This window comes from Phoxinus phoxinus, assembly GCF_949152265.1.
Source record: "Phoxinus phoxinus genome assembly, chromosome: 15".
Classification (NCBI taxonomy): domain Eukaryota; kingdom Metazoa; phylum Chordata; class Actinopteri; order Cypriniformes; family Leuciscidae; genus Phoxinus; species Phoxinus phoxinus.
Window position 1 is genome coordinate 30,356,683 of NC_136890.1, and position 27,796 is coordinate 30,384,478.

The 27,796-nt window shown below is 37.0% G+C and overlaps 2 protein-coding genes across 4 annotated transcripts in view; both read right to left on the reverse strand.

Annotated features, from left to right (window-relative positions):
• Positions 1 to 517: 517 nt before the first annotated feature.
• Positions 518 to 19,697, reverse strand: abcd1 (ATP-binding cassette, sub-family D (ALD), member 1). Its single transcript, XM_079636990.1, has 10 exons — positions 17,671 to 19,697; positions 15,800 to 15,980; positions 14,830 to 14,972; positions 13,872 to 14,043; positions 12,391 to 12,485; positions 9,967 to 10,112; positions 7,095 to 7,240; positions 5,931 to 6,015; positions 5,183 to 5,308; positions 518 to 4,057 (listed from the first exon to the last, which is right to left on the reverse strand). Exons 1-10 carry the CDS (start codon positions 18,592 to 18,594, stop codon positions 3,784 to 3,786), a joined length of 2,292 nt encoding a protein of 763 aa, XP_079493116.1. The 5' UTR covers positions 18,595 to 19,697; the 3' UTR covers positions 518 to 3,783.
• A 472-nt stretch (positions 19,698 to 20,169) lies between these two features.
• Positions 20,170 to 27,796, reverse strand: part of ccdc120a (coiled-coil domain containing 120a) — a 32,368-nt gene continuing 24,741 nt past the window's right edge. For 2 of the 3 annotated variants that reach the window (XM_079638808.1, XM_079638809.1), the window contains exons 9-11: positions 27,324 to 27,425; positions 25,096 to 26,133; positions 20,170 to 24,215 (exon numbers count right to left, since the gene is read on the reverse strand). In XM_079638808.1, coding sequence (XP_079494934.1) covers positions 24,110 to 24,215; positions 25,096 to 26,133; positions 27,324 to 27,425 — 1,246 coding nt within the window. In that variant the 3' untranslated portion in view covers positions 20,170 to 24,109. Of the gene's footprint in view, positions 24,216 to 25,018; positions 26,134 to 27,323; positions 27,426 to 27,796 lie in introns of all 3 variants that reach the window. The other variant, XR_013800598.1, reaches the window with a different exon arrangement.

Genomic DNA, 27,796 nt, shown 5'->3' on the forward strand with positions numbered 1-27,796 from the left:
GCCAAATAATCAAATTATTAGTGAAACTAAACTACGTCCTTCTCCTTGGTGCAGTTATTTACTAACTAGTAGCATAGAAACATGCACATTGTGGCACAGTGTTAACATATTTAACGTTTTTTTTAAATCCATCCATCCATCCTCTATCTAATTACTGCAATCTCTCTCTCTCTCTCTCTCTCTCTCTTGTTCTGTCCATCCAACCTTTACTGCACATGTCTGTTCATCAATAGAAAAACAAATTGGTCACTGATCTGTCCCACTATTAATCTGCTTGTCTGTCTGATTTCTGTCAGTCTATCTATCCGTCATTATAATAGAAAAAGATGCTCCATAAGCCCAAATATAACTTATGCAATGAGGATTCGAGGTTCACTCTAAAATGTATTAGGCAAACGAATGCAATAGTCAATTTACGCTCCGAGAAAGCACAAAAGCTATCTTGCACTGAACCAACTTTCCAATTCCTTTCTGAATGCATTTGCTATAAAAGACGGCACATGAACGGAGCGGTTTTCAATAGGAAGTGTTTATTAGATTGCAGAGATACATTTTTTAATTTAGGCAAATGTGCAAAGGGTCCAAATTGAATCAAATACATTGCAATGGCTTGTATCATAATCCTACCTAAAGAAAACACGATACAAAATAGTTTGCGTTAGAAAAGGTAAGATGTTAGCTTGAAATGTCCTACAAATTATCATTGCAATGAAAAGATAATCAAATCGTGGTTCAAGATACAAAATCATCTGTGCATTACGTGCAAAAATCTCACATTAGAAAATATTTTAGGAAGAAATACAGACATTATGAAATTCAATGTCATACAAATATTGTGGACAGATTTTTCTTTTGAATGTACATTTCTTTTAAAGCAGTAATTAAACATTGCAAGTGTCTTCAAAGTGACTGAGCTTCTGAAGAGACAAAAGCACTTTGAAATATTACATGAAGGATTGAAATTCTAAGGACACTTTAAAGAAATGTCTCAGCTGGAAGAGGTCTGGTTAATGTTCAGATTAATAACTAGCGGTCATTGCCCTTCAACACACAGACGGCAGAGTTGATTTAATCCTCACGTGTCCATGGGCGCTCCTTCAGGCCCTGCGCTCAGACCGACACAATCAAGCCCTTGGTTTTCATTTAGCAAAAGTCGTATCAGAGATTCCCTCTGGCTTTTTGTACACAATTAGAGCATAACAGTTGAATTATTCGAAAAACATGATCTCCTCCAATTGACATAATTAGAGATCGAGGTTAAACTGATGTCTGTCTTATGAAGATAACAGACATTTAATTAGAATGGAAAAAATGTCCTTGTAAGGTGCTTCTTCTGATTGTTTAAAGAAAAAGAATAAAAAAAGCTACATTTTAAAATGAGAAATTTCTCATTGACCACATTTACATGCACATTATCACAGAAAAGATGTTTACTTGCTATTTGGATATTCCCATACACAGAAGTGGCCAAAAGTGATGTACGGAGGGGATATTTATTTTTTATGACCGTACAAGTTCGAGTATTGTCTAACAAAAGTATTCAGCAAAAAAGCAACGACAAAATTCCTAGGAAAACAAAAAGTGCACAGGCAAAAAAAAAAGAGCATACATTGACTATAATCAGTTAATAATATTTCGTTGGTTCTCTCTTGTTTTTTCATGTTTTCTTTGTATGACAGCCTGGCCAAAAAAAATAAAAAATATATGTCTGGACAATTTGGGATGTTTCATTGCGTTATCATATAAAAAAATGACTTCAAGCACAACTGACCCATATGCTTGCAAAACAATCTTTTAATAATGTTTAAATAAAGGGTGAAGATATCCATGTTCCTAGGCCGGATGTCACTTTTGGCCACTTCTGTACATGTACGCAGCTTAAGAGTGTATTCACACCAGGAAAAGTCCGCTAGTTCGCTTGCTTTGGTCCGGACCAAATACAACGTTGATTCTTTTAGTTTGGTGTGGTTTGTTTTCACACTGCCCTTTTTGCAAGTGAACCAAAATCTGTAAACAAAACCACACGTGTGCTAAGGTCATTCATTCACTGGACAGAAATACGAACCGTACCAGAGTTGGTTTGTTTGGTCCGCACCCGAGTGCGATTGCTGTATTCACACCTGCCCAAAAGATCCGCACCAAGGGGGAACAAACTTGAGTTCGATTCAATCAAACCAAACAAGATGTGTGAATACACCCTAAGTTACTGCAAACAGGTTTGCAAGGTTACATGACGCATACTGTACATAATAATCAATCCTGATATTGATATGCATGTAGACTGTGGTCACTTTCTAAATATGAATTAGAATTGGATGAGAGCAAAGACGTTTCCCATCTATACTGAGGACAAATTCGCCCTTTTTGATTGTGCATTATAACATGGCACGGATTTGAGCTACAGCATTCATGGCGACTCCTTAGAAGTTTGACAATACCACCGCTGAACTGATACAAAACAGCAGAGCCCAAACTCGACAGTCACCCTTTCCCTAAAGACACACACGCCGCCTGGGTCCCGCAGATTTCCAGAGAATTCTTCAGAGAACAGCGATAACGAGCATGAGGAACAGCTTTCATAGGTGCTTTCATCATCGACCGCACCTGGTGGAGTTGGCAGCTGTCTCCCACCCCCAAAACACACCCAGACTCGAGTGCTACCTTCACACACACACACATGCATAAACAAACACACACACTCTAACCACACTGTCTTTGTACAGCTAACAAAAGTGTTCACTGTGCTTTTTCTGTCTGCATACTAGAGATGGGAATCTGGTGCCGATTCTGATTCCTAAATGATTCTTTGAGTAAGAAAGAATGGATAATGATTGTAAAAAAAATTGTATTGCATGTGCAAATTTATCAGTCAACACTATTGCTGAGTATTTTCTCCTTAAAAATGCAGTGCACCAAAGACGGTTTGAAACCGCCTGTTTCCTACCATCAGGAACATGTAACCAAACCAGTCGGCATGCGGGGCAGGGCTTTTCTCCACTGACTTCCCATGATGTTTAAAGCGTTTCTAAGGCGTTTTCTACATAAAAAACATCGACTTGTGTACGACCCTGTATAATTCTCTTTCTCTCCTTCTTCTCAATCAGTTTCTGGTTCAAACATACACGGCTGAATTAAACCAGTATTTCCACTTGCCATCGTGAAGCGTTTACTACAGTCGACCGAGTGGATCAGGAAGTCTGAGCTCTTGTGATTGAGTGGAGGCGGGGCTAATTTGCATATTCATTATTCTAAATATACTAAATTAAGCAAAGGTATAGAGTTACACAAGCTATTTTAAGGCATGATGAAATTATTTTCACAGGAAAAAAAGTTTAAATATGTAATTTTGATTATCAAAGATGAATTTTAACGGATACAATTATTGACTTTAATCATTTAAGCATGAGTGGCTTTTATTAATCAAAATTTTTTTTTTAATTAATCGAATCGCATCGAATTTGAATGTGAATCTTCTCGAATCGAATTGTTCTGAATTTGCAAAAATTCTTGAATCAAATCGAAAACCTATGAATCGTGAATCAAACTGATTCGCTGTCTACCCAAAGATTCACAGCCTAACTTTAAAATGTTTCCTGTTGTGTTATTTCTTTTAAAAAAATGAAGTGGTTCTGATTAAGTTCTTTATTCCCAACCCTATTAGACACACACTGTTAACTCAATGCATGCGTCTAAAGTATGTATGGGTAGATATATGCACACAAAACACACACAAACACACACGCTCACACCTGGCCTCGAATACATCCGTCTTCTATCTTCAAATCACTCCATAAGGTCTTTTCCTTTTCCACCTGCTCCTACATCTCTGTCCTCCTCCTCCTCCTCCTCCTCCACTTCCCCTGGGTTCGGCAGGCTGCTGTCCTCCCCCAGAATGCGGCACAGCTCTACCAGCCGCAGCTGCATCTTGGGAATTCCCGAGAGCTGGGTCTCGAGTCGGATCTTCTCGTCCTGCAGGGAAATGCGCGTGGAGGCGTCCAACTTCTCAAAGCGCCAGCCGCCCTCGCCGTCAAACTGCAGCAGGTGGGAGTGGTACTTCCTGTAAGCAGAGGAAGTTCAGGTCAGCGCGTGTAATTTGGATTTAAAGTAATGCAAAGATGCTGGTAGAGAAACCTCTGGATGAAGCTGTGCAGTGTCCTCACTTCTAAAGTATAGTTATTATTTATTTTCTATAAAATCCTCTTAAGGCGTAATTACATTTTTGATGACCATTTTCACCCATTCTCTTTATTCTCTTTATACTATCATACTTTTAAGAAGTATATATGCAAATTACATCTATTGTTATGATTAGCTAATATCTGGGTACTGGACTAATTCGCAGGATGAACATGCTCAATATTTATTAATGTGATCAAAGCTGAATTTTCAACATTATTACTCCAGTCTTCTCTTCAGTGTCACATGATCCAACAGAAATATTCCAATATGCTGATCTGCTGCTCAAGAAACATTTCTGATTATTATCAGTGATGAAAACAGTTGTGCAGCTTCATATGTTTTGTGGAAACCATGATACATTTTTGTCAGGATTCTTTGGTGAACAGAAAGTTCAAAAGAACATTTGATATAGAAATCTTTTGTTACATTATAAGTGTCTTTACTGCCACTTTTAATCAATTGAATGCATCCTTACTAATTAAAAGTATTATTTTCTTTATATTGATGTGTTCATGGATGTGATAATCCCTTAAAAGATTCACTTCTATCATTTTGCTAACTTCCACACACCCTTTCTCCAAAACCTAAAATAAGACACGATTCATATGCCGAGAGCATTATTAGGTGGCTAGTTTTCTGATTGACTAAAAGAGTGTGGGCCGCTTCCCTGAAATAGTTTTCTCCTAGTGTAATCACAGAGACAGGTGTTTTCTCTCAGGACACCCATTTCCGATGTTATGCTGGGCGTTCAGCACCTTTAACAACCCGTTATTGCAGCTTTGTTGGATAGTCTGGGGAGGGAGTTTTGTGTTGTGAATATAGAGTATGTCTACACAGGCAGTACTTCAAAAGAGCAAGAAAAATCCTGTTTTCCATCACATGACCACTTTAATCTTATGTGTTTATGATTCAATGCTTCGTTCCTGAATTAACATAAATATACTTTTTTTTCCCACAAGCAATAAAAGAACTGCTCTTCTTTTTCCTACGATTGAGAACCCACCAGAGAGAAGGACGGTGTGTAATAGAGAGAAGCGCGATCCCAGCATCCTTTGCAGCTTCAAAGATTTTGCCCTCCACATCAATACTCACAGCACTCGTACACTCGTCTAGGAGGGCATATTGAGGCCTGTTAGAGATAAACCAGAGATTTATCAGCTTTAAACACACAAGTTGTTGGAGACTTTTTAAACAGACTTAAAAGCACTAGTTGGCAGTTGAATTGTTTAATGTTTTATATTCTGACTTGGGTTTTTTCTTTCTTTCCCAGTAATAAATATCTGAGTGGTTCAACAATAATCTCCCCTAAAGCAGCTGCTTGCTTCAAATGCAAAGTGAGCTGTATAGATTCCAGTTAACCAATAATAACATTCAGAAATTAAATATTTATCAATTCAGTGGCATAAATGAAAACATGAGCAGCTTTCCTAAATGTACTGTCCCACAATTTAGGATCTTCAAAGTGTTATTTCTTTTCTTTCAGAAAGAGCAAGTCATTCTAACAATTATCTCAAGCAACTGAAAGATCATTACTGATCATTACTGATTCTTAACTTGGATTTAAATAGATTTTAAATAGATAAGTGTCTGCCTCAAATAATTTGAAAATGAACATAAATGTGTGTTATCTTTGATAAAATGTTTACCAACTACATTTCACAAGTCCGTCAAACTACATTTTATGCAAAGATGTATAGAAAGGATCAGTCTCTATATTATTGAATCTGGATGTAAATATTTGAGTGACGTACTTATGGTAAAACATCCTGGCCATGCCCATCCGCTGCTTCTCTCCTCCAGACAACACATCCTTCCAGTCGCTCAGTGCGTCCCAACCTGACAACATTTAATCATGTTTAAATACTACTAATAATAATATGTTTACAACCAATACAGTTTTGCTTCTTCAGCATTACTGAATCCTTTACACATGCATTATTAATTATATTTATTAATATTTCATCTAAAAACATATGTTAGATCGACAGTTTACATCCTGTACAGTAAATGTGCTTGCTTTTATCTGGCAACACTGATGAAAATAAACATTCAAAACCACCATTCAAAAGTTTGGGGTGAATCATATTTTTTTTATGTTTTTGAAATAAATCTCTTATGCTCACCAAGACTTGCATTTATTTGATTAAAAATATAGTAAGAACCAAAATATTATGAAATATTATTACATTTTAAAATAACTGTTTTCTATTTGAATATATTTTCAAATGTATTTTATTTCTGCAATTCAAAGCTGAGTTTTCAGCATCAGTACACCAGTCTTCAGTGTCACATGACCCTTCAGAAATCATTCAAATATGCTGATTTGGTGCTCAAGAAATTTATCTTTAAAATTAAAATTAAATTTATCTGATTCAAAAGAACAGCGTTTATTTGAAATAGAAATATTTTGTAACAAATATAGTAGTGGCCAAAAGTGATGTCCGGAGGGGATCTATGTTTTTAATGGCCCTATAAGTTTGATTAAACCATCAAAATATTATTATTTTTGAAACAATATTTGAAATATTAAGGAAGAACAAAACACTAAACTTGGTTAACGTATTTATCTGACATTATTTTGGCAAAAAAGACAAACTACAGCTACAGGTTATTTTACTATGCAAAAATAAAATGCACAGAAAAAACAAAAAGCTCACAGGAAAAAGCATACATTGACTACAACATAATCACCTATTAATATTTCGGTGGTTCTCTCTTGTTTTTGCACGTATTCATAATTTCTTTGTATTACATCCTATCTGCACAATTTGGCATGTTTCATTGCGTTATCACAAATAAAACAATTGACTCCAAGCACAAGAATTGCAATATGCTTATAATAATATTTGAATAAAGGGTGAAGATGTCAATTTTCCTAATCCCAAAATCACTTTTGGCCTCTAAAATTCTCTCACCTCCCTCTCTCTCCAGGATGTAGCAGAGGTTCACAGTTTTGAGGATTTCCTCCAGCTGCAGGTCAGAAACGCTCTTCTCCTGCATCTCCTGAACAGAGTGAGGATAGATGACCTGATCTCTCAGCGTTCCCACCGACATATAAGGCCTGAAAAAAATAAAATAAAAAGAATAAATCCTGGCATTTAATCATTTATTTCTTTTTGTTATGGATGAGATGTAATGAAACTTGAGTCCGAGTCTGTTTTTAGTGGATAAAATAGCCGGATTAATTTGATGAAAAGGTATTACTTCTGAATAACATTTATATTTCTCACTGTGTGTAATGATTTTTCACAGTGTGTCTTGTTTGATCTATCCATCCATCTATTCTCTGTTTCACATCCTGCATTAATAATTTTCCATTAAACGAAGGCAAAATGGGTGAAGTGTTTCAAAATGTAGCCTACTCAAAAATCAATTGAGCATTAGGCACATCCTATAAAAAGGAGAACAAAGTCTTATTAAATCTTTTTTCTCATTAACAGTTCTAATATAGATGTTCAGTGAACTGCAAGCGGGCCAAATGACAAACAGCTGCAGGTTTTAAATGATGTCGGACACGTCCCGTCGTGTGATCATGAACGCGACGCGACGCTGTGTTCCTGTTGGGTTTGTAATGAAGCCGACGTGTAACGCAGTCACAGGAGCACCATATGTGCTGACTGCTTTAGGATTGTGCTCCTCGTTCTAATCAGCACGCTCATCAGCACTAATTAACCTGGCACGGCGTGGGAAATGGAAATAAACACATGCACGCACACCCACGTCTCTGCCTTCTAATTGATCTTAATTCTTAAACAAAAATCCAGCAGACTGAGTCTCAGTACTGGGCCCTGAACCTGCACAAAGAGGAATCATCAGCCTTCTACAATCACATGCCAATTTCTACACTACTGGCATTTACATAATATTCTCTGTATGCTAGATTAGATTTAGTCTCAAATCAGAGTACAAAAACAAAAAGAATTTTAAAGGTGTTTGGATGGCATTTTGGTTTTAAACTGTGTATAGTCATGCTTTTTGGCAAATTTTACAAATGTTTTATCTAAAAATAAATCCAAGGCTGAAGCTGCTACATTGCCTGTATGTGTGAACCCAAAAGTGGAGTAATTCATTTAAAAGGTACTGAATTTAGCCAGATGTTAACTCTCACATAACAAAGAGATCTGTGGTATCGGCACGCAATTTTCAAGATTTGTAGTGTCTCCCAATACTGACATATCTTTTGTAACTAAAGCCTACAGCTAAGTGAAACAACTATGAAAAACATCTAACTTTTTCTGCCTGTTGATGATATGCAACATATCTCGCTATATTTACCAATTTACTCCAAAATAGCCAGTTGTCAAACTATTATTACATTTTTAAATTTCATCCCCCTAATTCAAATTTTTATAATTATTAAATTATTGGACATTTGATTATTATAGAATTATTATTTTGGTTACATCTTTGAGGAACAACAATGAAAATAGTAATAAAAAAATAATGAAGGAACATTTTTACATTTTTTTCCCACCAAGTGAACACAAGAAAAATAAATACCGGTATTCATTTTATGCATATATATTATAATATACTGTATATAAATATATAATATAATACACATTAAAAAAACTTAACATTGATATAGGCTTTTATAATGAAATTATGTATTATATTGTCTACACTGAGTGCAATTACGCAAATTAATCATTGAATCAGAGTTTTGAATTGATTCACTGAAACTGTGCTAATTAAGGTTAAATTAAAGCATAATAGTAAAACTAACTAAATAGTCATCGGGCAAGAGAGAAGGATGGATTGCTCAAATGAATGGCTACTTGAAAAAAGCATTAAAATCATCAAACGTTGCTTCAATTTACATATCATTTAAGGGTGTGTTCACAGTTGTAGTTCGGTTCGCTTGGTCTGGACCAAAAAAAAAAAAAAGTTTAGCGTTCACATTGGCATTCACAACACCGCACCTAAAGGCATAGGGATACGTTCACAAACTAATTGGTTGGCTTTTATTACGTTATTTCGAGACAGAACCTACCGAACATCCAAAACAATGCTGTGTGCTGGGCTTCATTTTTTTTTTTTTTTTAAACAGGGACAATGTAAAATATACATTAACCTTAAAAAGGAGAGATGCATTATACCAGGTTGTAGCACTTGTGCTAATTTTCACCTGTAGTCCCTGACTGTAGTCCCTGACTTAATGCGCTCGTTGTATGTGAATAGCCTACATATGATGGTATTTTGACCAGCTGAGAACGCATGAAGAGCTTATCAAATGTGTAAAGGAGATAAAACAGCAGCAGAAATCCCTCCGTCACACACACATACACAGATCTGCTGCGAGGAGATGCCGTTCTGATGCCTGTACTGAACTGTGATGAGCAACGTCGCGACTATGACGAGAAAAAAAACAGGTATGCTTGAGCATTCTGTCCTTTTTAGGGTTGCATCTTGTTACATCATGTCCCATTTTTTGTTCATTTACATGTCTTTGGTCCATGTTTCGTTCATATTTAATTCGAACTGCACCATAGTTAATTTGGAAGCGGACCGAGACTCATCTTTTCAGCGTTCACGGCCCGCTTGTTTGGTGCACACCAGGGTTTGGATGGTAGTGTTCACACTTATTTAAATAAACCGCACTAACAGAGCAATCGCACAAGGGTTTGTTTTAATCGAAGCAAACATGCCAAGTGTGAACACACCCTTATATGAAAAACCCTAGTCCTACCTACTACACAGTCAAAGCATATGCTGTAACTTCCCATCACGAGTGAAGTACATATTTTAATGCACACTTTTTAGGTAGTCTGTGTGTAGCTGTAGTACCTTTGAGGTATGTAAAACATGTGCTCGGGCGAAGGCTTGTAGAGCACTCCACTGTAGACGGGCCAGAGGCCGCTCAGGATTCTGAACAGAGAGCTTTTTCCACAACCGTTGGGGCCCGTGATCAGCAGATGCATGCCTTCTTCAACCTGGAGAGAAAGACACAACATCCCCCAACATGTTAAAAAAGACACGCAAACATACAGTACATGCAGCAGATCCCAGAACACCCCCACAGAGAGAGAGAGGGAGAGAGAGATACACAGAGGGACAAACCACGGGAAACATCTAAATGTGTTTACAAATTCAGCAAAGCCACAGGGTTAAAAGGAGCAACTGTGATGGGAAACGCTTGATGGTTTTCAAAGGCTCTCTCTACAACACAACATACCGAGAAAAACAGATCGCTCCCTCTCTGCACCCTGTCATTATGTTAAAGCCCTCCATTCACCAGACACACATAAATATACCAGCGCGGCATCCAGCTAGAGCGTCAATTACTATTAAAAGACCTTCAACACAACACCAAACCAATGTGAATCATCTGGGTTCAAAACATCTGGAAGCGGTGTTAATGATAGTTCTAAGTATAGAGACGAGCTGTTCGAGTGACTTGACGGCTGTGTCTGGCAGTGAAGAGCAGATTTAACCGGATTTAATCTTAAAGGAACAGTTGAGTTCATCCAAAAATGTAACAACCTTAAAGCAACGTCACATTATATCTGGCCTCCGTGACAGGTTTCATCTATCACATCATTGTCTACTGTGTTTCTTCCTCTTGGCTTGCAGTAGGCGGTCTGCTTTTGGCTGAGAAAGCATTGTGGGTAACGTGAATTGTGTCATGAGCGCACCGCATGACTGCGACATCATGGCCATGAGAGGGTATTAGCGCCATGCCGCCCCTGCAAATCGAGGCGCTGTCGTGGAAACCCTAAGAGCACACCAACGCGCGACCGGAATATAATCAGCACATTGTCCGGGGCGGACCAGAGGGGGGTCACACTGTGGTACCCATGACCCATTTTTTAGAATTTGCTAGGAAACATGAATTAATCATAAGGGAGCAGATACTCAATCTATAGTCAGAAAATAGGTTTGAAAGATTTCTGGTGCATAAAGCATGAACTGCATTCATAACGAGTGCATCTAAGACTCATTTAATTATTCATTATGAAATTGATGTTGCTATATCACTAATATTGATGAATCCAGAAATTCTATAGAAATTCTATATAATTCTAATAAAACAAGAATTCTAATAAAAATTTGCATAATAGTGTAAAAATATGTGTGTGTGTGTGTGTGTGTGTGTGTGTGTGTGTGTGTGTGTGTGTGTGTGTGTGTGTGTGTGTGTGTGTGTGTGTTATATAACGGTACATATATTTTACACATAAAAAGAATCAGACCAAATTTATCAATAATATTTGCAAAAATAATATAAATATAAAGTCTTTTGATATACTAAAAGACGTTGTTTTGTATTTGTGTTGCTGAACTGCCATGCAATGCATCTAAAATTACTTTAATTATTCTTGTATAATTATCATACAAGGATTTTATACATATTTCTTCATATTAATGGAGCATGGAATATTTACATTTTTTTAATCCAGAGGTCTACAAAACTGCAAAAAAAACGTGCTTTAAAAATGGTACGAAAATGTGACCAGTTAAAGCACCTTGTATACATTTCCCTTAAATATTAACCAAAAAGCTTGATCTTCAAAAAACACCCACACGCGTCCATGTTGTCAGACAACTATCGACATATCAGCTCTGCAGGTGTTATCTAAAACATGTGCATAATAAACAGCGGTGCTGAGAACATATCAAATGAAAATCTGCAAGACTGGGACATATTTTGCTGAACTTATCTTTCTAGCTTTAAAGTTCATGGCTTTAAGTCCTGTCAATATGTTTTGAGTTGTACAGAATAACTGACTATATCTGTCACCAGAGCACAGGCGGAGAAAACTAATTCATATATTCCATAAAGATAAGCTAATGCAAGCAAAACTGACAGAAAGAGTGAATGACCAACATACATACAAATTCTCCATGGGGGTCTCATAATAATCTCCAGCTAAACCCACTTTAAACTGTCAAAGGTCAGACACTGATTAGCAATGCTGTATTATCAGTGAAGTACTCAGAGAAATAAGAACAGATAACAGCCTCTGACATATTCACACTTCACATGCATGTTGCATCAGACCATGGACTCATTTACTCTGCATGAGCACAAGATATTGCAGCATAGAGTAAGAAATAATTCAATATACAGTCTCCTTAGCTGGAAAATGGAGAACGGTTTTAGTTGGTTGTAACAAGTATGCAATCCCTACTACATCTGCATGCTAATTTTGCACTGGTAAAATTTGATTATGTATTAAAATGACTAAAGGAGGTTATAAGATTGGGATTTACCTGGATGTTCAGGCTGGAAACCACCACATCCCCTGTAGGAGTTATTATTGGCAGGTTTTCACATTTGATACCCTGTTCCACATCAATCACCTGACCTAAACAAACAAGACGTAATGTAAACGACTATGGAATATAAACGCACCAATAACAACGTACTGCTCAGTACATACTTAATATAGACTACCGTTGAAACGTTTGGGGTCGGTAATATTTTTCAAACGTTTTTTTAAAAAAAAGTCTCTTATGCTCACCAAGACTGCATTTATTTGATTAAAAATACAGTAAAAACAGTTATATATTTTAAACAAAATCCTACTGGTCCCAAACTTTTCAATGGTAGTGTACAATAATAAAGGATGCAACAGTATAAACCGTAGTATTCTAGTTGTGACATGACCTCATTTAATTCAGCAGTTTTTCCATTGAAAATAAAAAGGGTTATTTTGTGCATTTGAATCCAAATTTCTAGGGCTGTTAAACGATTAATCGCGATTAATCGCATCCAAAATAAAAGTTTGTGTTTACATAATAAATGTGTGTGTACTGTGTATAATTATTTTGTATATATAAATACACACACGTTCATGCATAAATATGAAAAAATTGTTATTTATATATAAAATATTTATAATTTATATATAATATAAATTATATATAAATCTATATACAGTATATACATGCAAATATTTCTTAAATATATACAAGCATGTGTGTGTATTTATATATATAAATAATTATACACAGTACACAGACATTTATTATGTAAACACAAACCTTTATTTTGGATGCGATTAATCGCGATTAATCGTTTAACAGCCCTACAATTTTCAGTGAAAATTTGTTCACTTTTGAAAACCCAATCAAAAAATTAACAAGAGATCAAATCAAAATCATGGTTTACGTTGCTTCCAGTTCATTTACCAAACCATAAATGGGGTCAAGTCGAGCACATAAGACACATTTTGGGGTCAAGTCGTGGCCATAAATGGGGTCAAGTCGAGCACATAAGATACATTTTGTAGTAAGATCATCTGCAAATTCCATGCATATAGGAAATTAATGTGCAAATTATACATACTTTTTAGATGGTATGCTATTCCGAAAATGGCTATAATGTTTTTATTTATTTTTATTTAACCTTTATTTAACCAGGTAGGCACATAGAGGACTCATTCTCATTAAAAACGGCGACCTGGCCAAGATAAAGCGTCATAGTGCAGACAACAATAAGTTACACATAAAAGACAAGACAATGTAGTACAGGTTACAAACAGGTGTTCAGTTGAAGCACATCATACAACAATAAATCAAAATACAATAACTAGACAATTCCTAGGAATCAATGCTTAAGAACGTACTAGGTAAATAAACTATATGAAAGTAAAGTGCAGTTTGCATTATTAACAAGTAACAGTTAATATCTCAGTTAATAATGTCACATAATACACAACTTAAAGAGATGCGACTAAAGTTGCTCAAACCTCTTATCTGCAGCGGTCCCTCCACTCTCACGCCATGGGTCACCTTCTGAGCGGCTCCCGTCTCTTCTGGCTTCACCTCCGCGGCCGAACGGCGGTACACCCCGACACGCACTTCCTCAAACACCTCGAACATCTCATACACACGAGCGGTATATCCAGCCAGTTCTGTGACCTGTGATGGGATGATGGAACATTTTTTAGCAACTTTCACACATGAAACCCTATTTAGGCGTCTGAAAATGGCAGAGAATTATTTATTTGGAGCTGGATGCACAATGTTTAAGTTTGCTACATTCACATGACGAAATATGATAGAAGATCAATTAATGCACGCTGGTTTTATATTGTAGATTTCAGATTTACAGATTTTCAAGAAGATGCTGTTTTCTGGGCTGCGGAAGCAAATCCACTTTGCATGCACTTCCAAACGATGAGGACTCGGGTAAAACCGACACCATCATTACTGTTCATATCACAGTGCATCAAGTGCTGAGGAAGCCTCCAAAGATGAAATTAAGAAATGGTAATGGCTGTTTGGTTTCTGACACACTGTAAGCCACAGAATGGGCCACCTGACCAATCAGAGCAGAGTAGGCTCTCAGAAAGGAGGGGTTTAGAGAGAGCAAATACTTGAGCGAACCATTTCAGACACTGTGAGAAAAGAAGTGATGCTGTGGTATATTATGAGGGAAAAAAGTGTTTTTGACCGTGGATTGCAGCAGACCTCCAAAACAAAATCGAAACAGTAAAAAAATAGGATTTGCATAATTTGAATCCACTTTAAAGCGGCACTTTAGGGTCACCCTGATCAATAATTTTTTTGTAAATCTGTTTAGTTTTTGTTCATATCGAAGTGCATATTTATAGTTTATGCTTAGCTTGTTCTTTTGCAAAAACAAAAATGTTTTCTTGATGTAAAAGTGCCCACTGGAAGGTTGGTATGTGAAATGCTTCTCACCTCTTTGTAGGAGACCATGATCCTCTCCACAGCGTCAGCTGCAGCGTTCAGAAGGTTCCGGGCCGTTGTGAAAGCCTGTGTGCGGTCACTCACCAAGTCCTCCTCCTTCATCACCAGGGCTGCCTGTTTCACATCCTCTGAATCTGAACGGACGTCACAAGAACACGAGCATGAGAAAAATATCAAACACAATAGGGGTGAAAGAGGAGCAAACATGTCTATCACATTTTAGAGACCTTGTTTTGAGATTCTGTGGAGAGCACATTAACATATATAAGTCTTAACACACAGCAGTTTGGGATCAGTAAAAAACTTTGAAAGAAATTAATACTTAGGCACATTAAATTGCCCAAAGTGACAGTAAAGATGTTTATAATGTTACAAAAGTTTTCTATTTCAAATTGTTGTTCTTTTGAATGTCTATTTATCAAAGAATCCTTAAAAAAAGATGGATCATGGTTTCTACAAAAATATTCAGCAGCACAACTGTTTTCAACATTCATAATAATCAGAAATATTTCTTGAGCAGCAAATCAGAACGTTAGAATGATTTCTGAAGGATCATGTGACACTGAAGACTGGAGTTATGATGCTGAAAATTCAGCTTGGCATTACAGGAATAAATTACATTTTGAAAAATCGCTTAAAATACAAATCTATTGTTTAAAATTGAAATAATATTTTGCAATATTACTGTTTTTACTGTATTTCGGATCAAATAAATGCAACCTTGGTGAGCATAAAAGACTTCTTTCAAAAACATTCAGAAACTAACTTTACCAAACCACACACACACACACACACACACACACACACAAAAATGGTACTAAAGTGTCCCCATATCAACACATGCTCAATGATGTTCAAGGAAGTTTTGGATTGAAACAATCACAGAGCCAAAAAGTCTGGAGCCACAGACACGGAGAGGAAGAACAGGGACTACAGATGATCATCATAATTGAATCCATACCATATTTAGAGTATCCGGTGGCAGTGATGATGGGCACGGCGACCATGACCAGGCCTGATGCGCTCCAGAGATATTTCATCAGGAACTGTTCCAGCATGACATACCACAGCCTCTTGAACAGGATCAGGTTAATCTGCTCGGACAGCGCCGTGTAGCTCCGCTGCAGCTGAAACATCTCGATCTGCGCAGGGCAGACACGCAGGCACGCACACACACACGCAGACATGCATACACGCACAAACACAGGCAACAAGATAACATTAAGCTGGTTTCCGATTATAACGTGTCCAATCAGGCTTTCCGATTCATGATAATGTCATTTCATAATTTGTTACTGTTAGTACAAATAAGAAACTTGTATTTTTAAGCGTAAAATCAGAGCACATTAAAACCATCATGAAGGTTAAGTGGAGTGTGTGTGAGTGAGAGTCTGGGGTCAAAGTGGGGCATACAGACTTTTGCCCTAATTCCAGGGCCTTCTTTGTATTCAGGCCACATGACCTCTCTCTATGAACACTTTCTCTGGCCATATGACTGTGAAGTTCAGGAACATTTCCAAATGCAAGCATGGGGCACTGTTTGTTTAGCTGGGACATTTGCTTTGTCATTGAGACACAGGCACAAAATGACCTCAAATACTCGTTTTGCAGTCTTAAAGGGATAGGTCACCCATAAATGAAAGTGCTGTCATCATTTAATACTCACCCTCATTACATCTCAAACCTGAAAGACTTTTTCTTCCATAGAACAAAAAAATTAATGAAATTTGAAGTTAAGAATCTTACCTTTCCTAAAGGTAAGATTACATAAAACATATTACATAAAACATAAAGACACCAACGTTTGGGGTCAGTACGATTTTTTAATGTCTTAAAAAAAAGTCTATTACAGTATTATACAGTTTAAAATAAATAAATAAATTGGAAACATTATTATAATTTAAATTTATAATTTTCTATTTTAAAATGTAATTTATTCCTGTAATGGTAAAGCTTAATTTTCAGCATCATTACTCCAGTCTTCAGTGTCACGTGATCCTTCAGGAATCATTCTTAATATGCTGATTTGCTGCTCAAGGAACATTTGTCATTATTATCAATGTTGAAAACAGTTGTGCAGCTTAATATTTTTGTGGAAACCGTGATACTTTTTGATTTATTATTATTTGCAACATTATAAATGTCTTTTCAGTCACTTTTGATCAATTTAAGCATCCTTGCTGAATAAAAGTATTAATTTCTTAAAAAAACAAAACCCTAAACTTTTGAACAGTAGTGTATGTATTTACAAATGAATAATTAGCTTTTATATTGTCAATGTACAATATCAAAAGAAAGTACAAAAGTCAAAAGAAGTGATTAAAATTGTAATGCCGCTTTTTACAATGTTGTTCTATAAAAGAAAAAGTGCTGTATGAAAACCCTGGTGTGCAAGCCAATTATATTATTATAAAAATATTATATATCATTAAATATTATATTAAGGCAATTAACATTGACAGAGCCACAAAAAAATTTTTTTTTTTTTTTTTAAATAAATTTTTTTTTAAATTGTGGCCCCCAGTTTTAAAATAAAAAACAAAACAAAAACAGTCCATATGTTTTATGTGCAATATTTCAAATCTTATTACGAAATCGCTTTGTGTGAGAAGCAGATTGAAAGTTATTCACTGAACAACTTCACTTTTTGGTTCTTTCTGGAGCTTGATTTCTGCTGGTCAGTGTCTGTGTTCATGCTATAAAAAGAACAGTGTGAACATGCTCCATTCATTATACATCTCCATTTACATTCCCCAGGAAGAAAGAAAGTCATACAGTTTGGAAACACATGAGGGTGAGCAAATGATGACAGAAAAGAGAATATTTTCTTACCTTATGTCCTCCATAGAAGGCAATCTCCTCTGAGTTGGCGATGATGCGAGAATGCATGTATCTAAGGTCGCCTTTCCTCCTGGCTTCCTCGGCCACAAGTTTACCAAAGCGTGGGGAGAACATTCGCAGAACCTTGGCGGTAAGTGCCACCACGATGCCAGCTATGACGGAGGGCCAAGTGGTGTTGGCACCTTTCGACTCACCTATTTTAATGAGCGTGTAACAGGTCATCACCACGTCGAGGATTGGCTTGGTCAGGTTAGAGTACAGATGAGCCACAGAGGCAGCAAACATCACCACATCTTCAGTCAAGGACTGATCGGGGTTTGCCAACCTGCCGTCCATGTTGCTGACACGGTAGTATGTCTGATCGTTGAAATACAGCATGTAGGCATGGGTGACCAGCCGGGTGCGGAAGGCGAGGGTGAGCTGACCCTCCAGGTAACGGATGGCACTGTTCACAAACGTGGCCGGAATGGCGATGAGCAGCCATTTGGTTAACTCCACCACAAACGCCCTGGGGTCTTTCTTCACAATGGTTTTCACTATATGCCCATCCAAACTGGCTACATAGATGGAGAGAAAGGTGCGTGAAATGAGGGCCAGAGAGTGGAAACCGAGCAGTCCAAGTTCTTTGCAGAAAAGCCGAGGAAAGAGGATTTTCAAGAGACGAATCAACCTCTCGAAGAATTCACGGTTCACAGCCGGGGAGCTTTTCTTTTTCCTTGAGGCTTCTACTTCTTGAGGTTCTCCATTGGAGGTAACCAGGTCAGTACCCTTAACCTGTTTACTAGTTCTTCCTTTCAGCCTGCCATACACGTAAGGGGAAAGTTTCTTCGCCCCATACAGCGCAACAAGAAGGAGAATGGTCTTTTTCACAAGGGGGTTTTTCAGCTGGGAGGGAAGCTTTGAGTACACAGACATTTTGCTTGTAGCTTATCAATACTGAGATCATTAAAAATGAAGGTTATTGAAAGGCGGGTTGCTAACGCACACAGCTATATGGATAACTATTCATGTAAACTAATATAAATGTGATTTCAGCAAATTGACAGCATGTCAAACTAAAGTTCTATTGGAAATATCAATAGTTTCGGAGACAGAAATGAAATTAAATGGAGAAAAGTGGAAACTTGTGCGTAATTCTATTCTTCTCTCTTTCTTTTTTATTGACAATTTTGATAGATTATCATACAACATAAAGCATAATTATGTTCTTAAGACCCTGCAATCTTACTCCTATTTGAGTGAGAAGATAAACTCAAATATTTCTCATTCTAACAAACGACCTGAGTTATGCCATACACATGAATGTCAATAAACTCTATAGACTACTCTTACTGTATGTCAATAATTGTCTCATTTGAATCTATATTTGTTTAAGCTAAGGAGTTTTTAGAAGAAACATAACGTTAGGCTAAAGTTACTTAATGTCAAGACTCATGACTGACATCTCCACTGAGGAACTTATTTGGGAAATGTTGTTTACAGGATAAAATAAAATAAAGTTAAATGTAAATATTTTGCGAGTAAGAATGGGAATATACTTAAAAGTGGTAAATTATCTGGCAAACAACATGTCCTGACTTCAGAGGTAGTTCAAATGACAGCTAGCAAGACAAGCTAATAAACTCAGTGTACTAAAAGCAACAGCGGTGCGACACAAAAACACAACACAGTAAGTTGACTAAAAATACTATTTACACGTTTACATATCCGCTATACTGAATCAAACAGCATGTAAATGTCAAATAAGTGTCGTATAAGTTGCGCTACTAGCGCTGCTGGCTAATATTCACTTTACTTCAACTTCCTCCGTCCAACTTTCCGTCTGTTTTGATCATCCACGTAAAGGTCATTTTCACTGCAGATCTGAAATACGACAGGCCATGATCGTGGTGAGCACATGCGGTCCCTGTCATATAACTCATCCAACGGTCCGAGTGCAGAATAAAAGACACCGGTGTGTGTTTGAGGGCAGGCGTAAATCCATCAACCTCACCGGGACTCAGGGTCAGTAGAATCTCAGTGAAGTGCGCCGATAGGTGGAGTACACGACTGTTGATTTCATAATCACTGGCGTCCTTCCCGATTATTGCGCTGTTAGTTTTACTGCTCCAAGATAAAGTATATTGTTTTTGTAGTATCTATCTATCTATCTATCTATCTATCTATCTATCTATCTATCTATCTATCTATCTATCTATCTATCTATCTATCTATCTATCTATCTATCTATCTATCTATCTATCTATCTATCTATCTATCTATCTATCTATCTATCTATCTATCTATCCATCTCTCTGTCTGTCTGTCTGTCTGTCTGTCCATCCATCCATCTATCTATATCTATCTTCATTAATTAATATTATGCTATATAATATGGTAATACTAGGCCTATATGTGGTTTAGTTGTTGATAAGAATTAAAACTTAATTTCTTTCATTAGTTAGGCAGCGAAACATGTAGGATGTTTAAAAAACACAGATTACTGCATCTGACCAAAAAACACTTTATTAAAAACAAACTTTGTTCATTCTTGGTTTTTTAATTCAATGTTTTTTTTTCAGAGATAGAAAATGTTGAAAACCAAGGGGAAAACAGTAAATTATATACAGTCTGGAGAAGTTTCTTCCAAAAGTGATATAACATGTGATCAGGAAAATAGCGATTAAAGAGGATTTCGATAAGGATTTTTAAAATTGGAGCAGGGAAAATACAATCTCCAATAGTATCCAAAACATGGAGGGAACATCTTTATAAAGTGTTAGCATTTGGTACCATGATGAAGCAAAACAGATATCATAAACTTTTATATTTATGTTTATATTTGCCTTCAGTGTTATCAGTTTATCAAGTCTTTAATCAAAAATAAAAGGCTGTGTAAGAAAAAGTTATGTGGACGTCGAAGATCTCAAAAAATGAAGTTTATTACAGCAAAGTAGTAACAAAGTACAGACAGCACTTTGGGTTCACCGGCGTCAGAATGAACCCAGAACATCCAAATCTCAAACCTTTTATCCTAATACAGTTTACAACTCTTAATGTTAATTAAGTTGCTCTTATTGTGACAGCTGTGGTCTGTATGTTAATGAAGTTGAGACACCCCCTTGTCTGAGAAGATTCTCTGTGTCCCACACCCATTCTCATTCTACAATTGATTACCATTTGTTCAGGATTTGATCAACCCAAATGGTCAACTCTTAATGTAAATGAAATCAGAACAGCAAAAGGTTTAGATGATACAATCCATCTGAAGTGATCACATCTTTGATCTTGTGTTGAAACAGAACGGTCAAATGTTTAAGGTGTCAAGAAGCTATTTGAAGTCCCTGTAATCAAAATGGTGGTTGGTTGCCCTCTGTGATATTTACATATTACTGAGATTGAATGTAGTTGTCTCTATATAATAATTAAGCTCTTTTAAGTGAAGGAACATTTTGATATAAATGTATATATTGGAGTGGAAGTTGGATCGGGGCAGACTATAATTTCTTACAGCTGTTATCCTTCATCCTTTAGATCATTATCTTATAGGTTCTATGTTATCAACAGAAATAATCATATTTATTTCAAAACGATAAAAACATTTGACATAGATGACCTTAAATGTCCTCAGCAAGGTTTTACAAGCATCATAAACATTCGTCAATCTTCTCACTGGTCACTTGTGTTAAAGTCTGCTTTTAGTGAAAAACATTTTTTTTTAAAGAAAAGATAAGTTTCTATTAGTGACACGTTCCATGCATCAGTGGTGTTGATTTGAAATGGACAGACCACATTCACAGCAGCTTTCAGTGTAGTCCTGAGGCAGCATTTGGTGTCAAGAGTGTCATTGCTTCAACTCTCAGCTTTATATTCAACAGAAATATTCAGGTGAAGGCATCAATTTGCCTTTATGATGCTGTCAATGATAATACAATGAACCGAAAAAATATCAGGGAACAATAGACGATTCTTAAGAGGGAATAAAGAAGAACGGATACCCGCATGCATTGGTACATCAAGGTTTTTTGTTTTCCAGAAGGGAAGCACTAACACTAGGAACACAGCAGACTACATCGATTTGAATGGATTAGCCAGCAATCCAAATGCCCGTTTTAGTTTTCATTCCTAAAGAGAGAGTAAAATCTGGTGGTAGGAGCCGAATTCTTTATTGAAGCTGGCTATGAGAAATACACATTTGTTACATGGAGCTTAGTAAAGTCTTCTCCGCCGCATTTGCTAGGCACAATGGTCCAAGGTTGGCATCCTGGCATTAGTAGGCAATGCCACATTCTGAGTATCACAATTCATCAAATAAATTCTAAAGGAGGGTGCTGGAAAATTCTTGCCAATTTCTTGGCTCAAATACGGAGTCCCGATTTGGTTAATTAATCCTTTTCATTTCGTGCAATCTAATTACTGAGAGATACAGTAAATGTTGACATCTGCAGTCAATCCGATAGGAAAAACAATGGACAATTGCAATTAAGGCGCTGTACACAAGAAGCCGGTGATTCTTGAGCACTGCACCTGGAGGACGCTTCGCATGCTTCTGCAGAGGGTGCTGCTGGTGATTTGAATGGATCCAGAACCCCTGAAAACAGATCATGGGGCTCCTCCTAGTGGTCATTGTTATAAAAAACCTGATAGTATTAGGGAGAGTCTCATGGAAACAGTCATATTTCACCCCAATATCAATATATTTTTCAAAATAATATTTTCTCTAAAGCAAAGGAACTCTATTTTTAAGACCCGTGTTTTTTGTGAGTGATATTTCCATGAACATTAAGCACATTTCCCTCCCACATTTTCATTACTAATGCATCCGGATGTTTCGCTTTTGAGCGCTTTTATGTTTCTCATTATTCTCAATGATCACTCCCATTAAAGGTTCATTACTGTAATTAAAATTCATCCTGTCCAGAAAGGATCCTTTTTTAAATCAGCATAAATCCAGCGCAATAAAATACTATGATGATCCTTAAATCCATGATTATTTTCTTCTATTACAGTAATGAGAATTGGCTTTGTGCTTTATTGTCAAAGAAAAGAATGTCATAATGCTAATCTTAATGCGCCTAAAATAATTTTTCTTTTGATTTTGGAGTGAAATGTGTTCTTGAGAGGTTTCATGAGATTCACTCTTTCATTCTTGCTTCATTTCTGAAGAAATGCATTTTTTTTAATACATCAAATGTTAATTTGACTTGATACTTCCTGCAAATTTGATGTGATTGTATATAGTAATACTGGTAATTACAGCCTGAGGAAATATAAACCATCATAAATACATGTTATACAGATAAAGATGTTGTTTGAGCCGCACAGCGACCTTTGTGCCATTCTTAAAGGCATATTTCACCCAAAAATGAACATTTACTCACACTCAAGCTGTTCTAAACCTGTTTGAGTATGTATGAAGTATGTATGTATGAAGATATTTGGAAGAATGTTGGTAACCAAACAGTTTCTGGTCCTTATTGACTTCCATGGTATTTTTTTTCATACTATGGAAGTCAATGGGAACTGGCAATTGTTCGGTTACCAACATTCTTCTTTTGTGTTCATCAGAACAAATAAACTCATACAGGTTTGGAACAACTTGAGGGAGAGTAAGTTACAATTTTTGGGTGAACTATCCCATTAAATGTCATCCTGAATGAGCACAACATGTATACCTTTTACATTAGTAATAAAGATACTAACAGAATTATAAATTTCATGAAATACAGAGTCACTGACTCTTTAACAGTCCATCAAAGTTTAAGATTTGGTTTGTTTTTTCTCCTGCACATTTTAAAATTGCTACTCAAAATGACAAAAAAAGGTATTAATTTAGTCTAAACACAGTCTTCTTGATTGTAATTTGCATAGAAATATTTTCATAAAAACATTAAGATCCTGATTTTTTTTTCAAAGGGCTTCAAATGTCCAGTACTACTTTTGGAAGGTCTCACCAGCGACCAATACTGGATTCTCATGAACAACAAAAACTTGCTTTATAGGGACAAATCCAAACCAAGGCTGGAAATAGTGTGATAGAATTAACTCGCATTGTTGTCGACTAATAGAAATATGATGACATTTGGTCTTTTTTCTCTGACTAACCGTTTGCTGATTAAAAATGGAAATTTACTAAACTACTTAAGTCTACAGGAACCCAGAAGTGATGTGAAACTAGAAGAACAGCTTGATCTCATGCTGAAAACGGTCTTTAGTACAAGTGTTTGTCCCCTGTCAGTGGTAGCTTAGCATATATTAGTATTACAAGGATGATAGGCTGATTTCTGTCAGAATTATTTAATTCTAACCGCTGAAAGGAAGCAAAAAGTCTCTTTAAAAGTCCACTATGGCATTCTCTCAGTCTGCCATGCCATACACAGGTAAGCTGGTGTTTGCTGTAGTCTCTTTGTGTTTGCATGAGTGTGTGTGGGTGAGACTGTTTGTTTGCGTGTCAGACCAGCGTGCCTGGCGTGGGTCTGTCATTACTGGTCTCTTTAAGTGTCATCTCCTGCATTTTCGATGAAACGGTGTCTTGGTACAACGAAAGCTCCATCGACCTATGGGGAAGAAGAAAGAAGAGGCGACAAAATCAATGATAAACATCTAAGAAAAGGACATATTTCAAATATATACACTACTGTTCAACAGTTTGGGGTCGTTACATTTTGTTTGTTTGGGTTGTTTAAAAAAAAAAAAGATTTTAATCTTTCAAAAATGCTGTTCTTTTGAACTTTCTTGGACAGGATTAAATTACATTTTAAAATATATTCAAATAGAAAATGTTAAAGTGTAATAATATTTTACCATTTGTCATATTTTATACCATTTTACTGTCTTGCCTTGATGAGCATAAGACACTTTTTTTCAAAAACATAAAAAAATCTTAACAACTCTAAACTTTTGAATGCTACCATAATAAATATACTACCATATTAAAAAAATACTATTGTTCATTAAAAATACTATAATGAAAAAATACTATAATTCATTATAGTACAGCTAAGTGTTAATTTGTACAGCTTGAAATGTGAATATGCAGAAAATTATCATGTGACAATTCAGCTTTGCATCACAGGAATAAATTACATTTTAAAATATATCAAAATAGAAACCAGTTATTTTAATTCGTAATAATATTTCACAATATAACTGTTTTTTTAAATAATTATTAATTATTTTATACGACTTTTTTCAAAAACATAAAAATTTTAATAAAAAAAAATACACTATTGTTTACCTCACTATAATAAAAAATACATTCAAAAACTTTGTGAAAATGCATTAGTAAATGCAGAAAAGAACATTGACCAAGATAAATAAATGCTGTAAAAGTCATGATACCTAATATATATATATTTACCTTTTCGAAAACAAGGGTTTCTTGACTGATGGTTCATGTATCATATGAATGTAGATTGTAATTCAGTCTGCAATTACCTGCCGTGTAGAGGGTGGCCATGAAACGTGGCCGACTGAGGCATCTGTGGAAAGGACGTGTCCGTTTGAAAGGACTGTGGCTGGTGTTTTAGGGGCGGATGGGGTTGCGAGGTGTGCAGAGAGGACGTGGTTCGCCTGCGCTGAGTCTGCGTCCCCTCTTTGCCCTTCCCTCCATTGGCCGCCTGTCCCAGTGCGTTCCTCAGATACCAGTCTCTCAAGCCCTCCAGCGCCAAGGCCTTGTGCAGGCTGCGTGTGGGGTCGTCGGGGGTCGTGGGTGCGGACGACTCGGTTGGGTAGTGTGGTGGTCTGTGGGGGTGGTCGATGTGCTGGTTATGCAGTGCGTTCACGGCGGTGCCATTGGCGGTGTTGGTTTCAGTGTAGGCAGAGAGCAGGATAGACTCTTGCTGGTGTTGCTGTAGGGGAACGAACGGCCCGCAGGATTTGGTGCGCGTCACTTTGACCCTCCGAGGCTCGCCGGGTTTCCCTCTCAGCATTAGCGGGCTGTAGGCCGGAGGGCCGTTGCCCAGGATGAGCTGCTGCGACTGGGGGAAGCCGTTCCTGTAGGGAGGTGGTGGAGCATTGGGACCTTCGGGCCACGGCCGGGTTTTTGCACTGTTTTGGACCTGCAGTCTTTGCTGAGCTTGCATCTTCTGCTGTTTTCCCCACACGTAATCTATGAGGATCTCGTTGTAACCGCCACCTCCGTTCGTTCCTCGACCTCCCACAGCCGAGCGAACGCGGGCCAGTTCGGTGTGTCCGTTTACCTGCCGTTCGGGGCTGCTCCGCTGTGCCTGTTTTAAAGTTGTGTCCATGATTGCTTCTGAGCTCTTGTACGGGCCGTTTCGAACAGGCATGCCTAACCTTTGACCTCCCTCCTCCACCGCAGAGGCGTGCCGGTCGAGTAACGTCTCGGAGCTATTGCTTCGCCTGTGCCCTTGCTCGTAGGACCCCTCCTGAGACTGCAGAGGCACCTGCTGGGACGCCTCGGGATTGTCTGACCACTGCTTCACGGCAGCAGTGCCGCTAGATGATTCTGACCTGCGCACATAAACAACACATTAAAATACATTCACTACCATTTCAAAGTTTGGGGTCAGTATGATTTTTTTCCCAAATAAATGACTACTTTCAGCAAGGATGCATTAAATTGCTCAAAATTCACAGTAAAGACGTTTATAATATTATAATTTAAAAAAAAATATTCTATGTTTTTTAGGTCTGTCAAAAAGGGTAAGAGACTTTCAAAAACATAAAAAATCTTACTGACACCAAACTTTAGAAAAAAAGTGATGCTTGCCTTGGCAAAACTCATTGCCAAAGTTTTGCAATGTGGTTGCCATTGTGTTCAAGTGGTTGCTAGGACAAAGCTAAGTGGTTTCTTACAATATTGCTTGGTCCTTCGTTCAGTGCACATTTATTTGATTTTTCATTTTATTTTTTGCCTGATTTGTAGTCTGACCAGCAAAAATCAGTCTAAACGCTCATTACACTACTAAACAAGACACACGATTGAGTGATGTGATGGTTATGAACTACTAATTAATACATAAATTCAACAAAACAGCTTTTTTTTAAAGGGACAGTTCACCCCAAATGAAAAGTCTGTCATTATTTACTCACCCTCATGTCGTTCCAAACCTATATGACTTTCTTTGTTCTGTGGAACATAAGAAAAGATATTCAGAAGAATGTTGGTAACCAAACAGTTTCAATTCCCATTGACTTCCATTATATGGACAAAAAAATACAATGGAAGTCAATGGAACCGAAACTTTACCAACATTCTTCAAATTATCTTTTTTTGTTTTAAAGAAAGAAATGCATACAGATTTTGGAAAGACATGAAGGTCGAGTAAATAATGACAGAATTTTCATTTCGGGGTGGCTATCCGTTTAAGCTCCCCAAGTGTCTCTCTGATGAAATGACAGCCACACACACACCAGTATCCAAACATGCTGATATCAGTATCTCCCGCACTGCGGCACAACAAGCTGCTCTGTATGTGTAATTGGATTGAGTAGGAAATAATGGGGCTTTACGCTCAACCTCTTTAGACATCCATTACTTCATTACACCTTATTGCAAATAAGTAATTTAATCAAAATGTTTGTGCCATTATCAATTCAGGGCATTTTAACTATAATTAGCTTTAGTGTCAGCATGCAAGCTGATCTGCACAGTGTGTTTTGTGTGTGTGTTTTGCGTGTGTGTTTTGCGCATTTGTAACCTGATGTGCACTCCTGTTATTCCATTGCGGGACAGGAGCGGAGTTGCTGGTACACTTCTACCTTCCAGATTCGACACACTTCTTGGAAGAGTGTGACTCGGGCTGGGAAAAAAAACAAAGTCTAGTTACATCTTCTTGTTATAAATCTAGCAGCACACAGTTAACAAACTTGATCTATGTTATATGGTGACAAAGACCTATTTATAAAACTGATGATGAAGTTATGTTTTGATTCTAAATTGTAGCTTTATTATTTTGGTAGCACTTTATTTTACAATCCTGTTCCCCGTGTACATACTATGTACTTATTACAGTAATTACAATAACTAGGTAATAACTAGGTAACCCTGAAGCAACACCCAAACCTAACCTTAACCCATGTAGTTACCTTATATTACCCAGTATTTGCTTAGGTAAGTAGACTATAAGTACATGTAAGTACACATACTATTAAATAAAGTGCAACCATTTAT

What these genes read in the sequence shown, in the direction of transcription:
- abcd1 (XM_079636990.1), bottom strand. Translation starts at nt 18,594, where the DNA reads ATGTCTGTGTACTCAAAGCTTCCCTCCCAGCTGAAAAACCCCCTTGTG. An exon ending in CACCGGATACTCTAAATATG is followed by an intron (nt 14,973 to 15,799) that starts GTATGGATTCAA and finishes ACGTCCGTTCAG; the next exon opens with ATTCAGAGGATGTGAAACAG. An exon ending in CATCCTGGAGAGAGAGGGAG is followed by an intron (nt 6,016 to 7,094) that starts GTGAGAGAATTT and finishes AAATGTTGTCAG; the next exon opens with GTTGGGACGCACTGAGCGAC.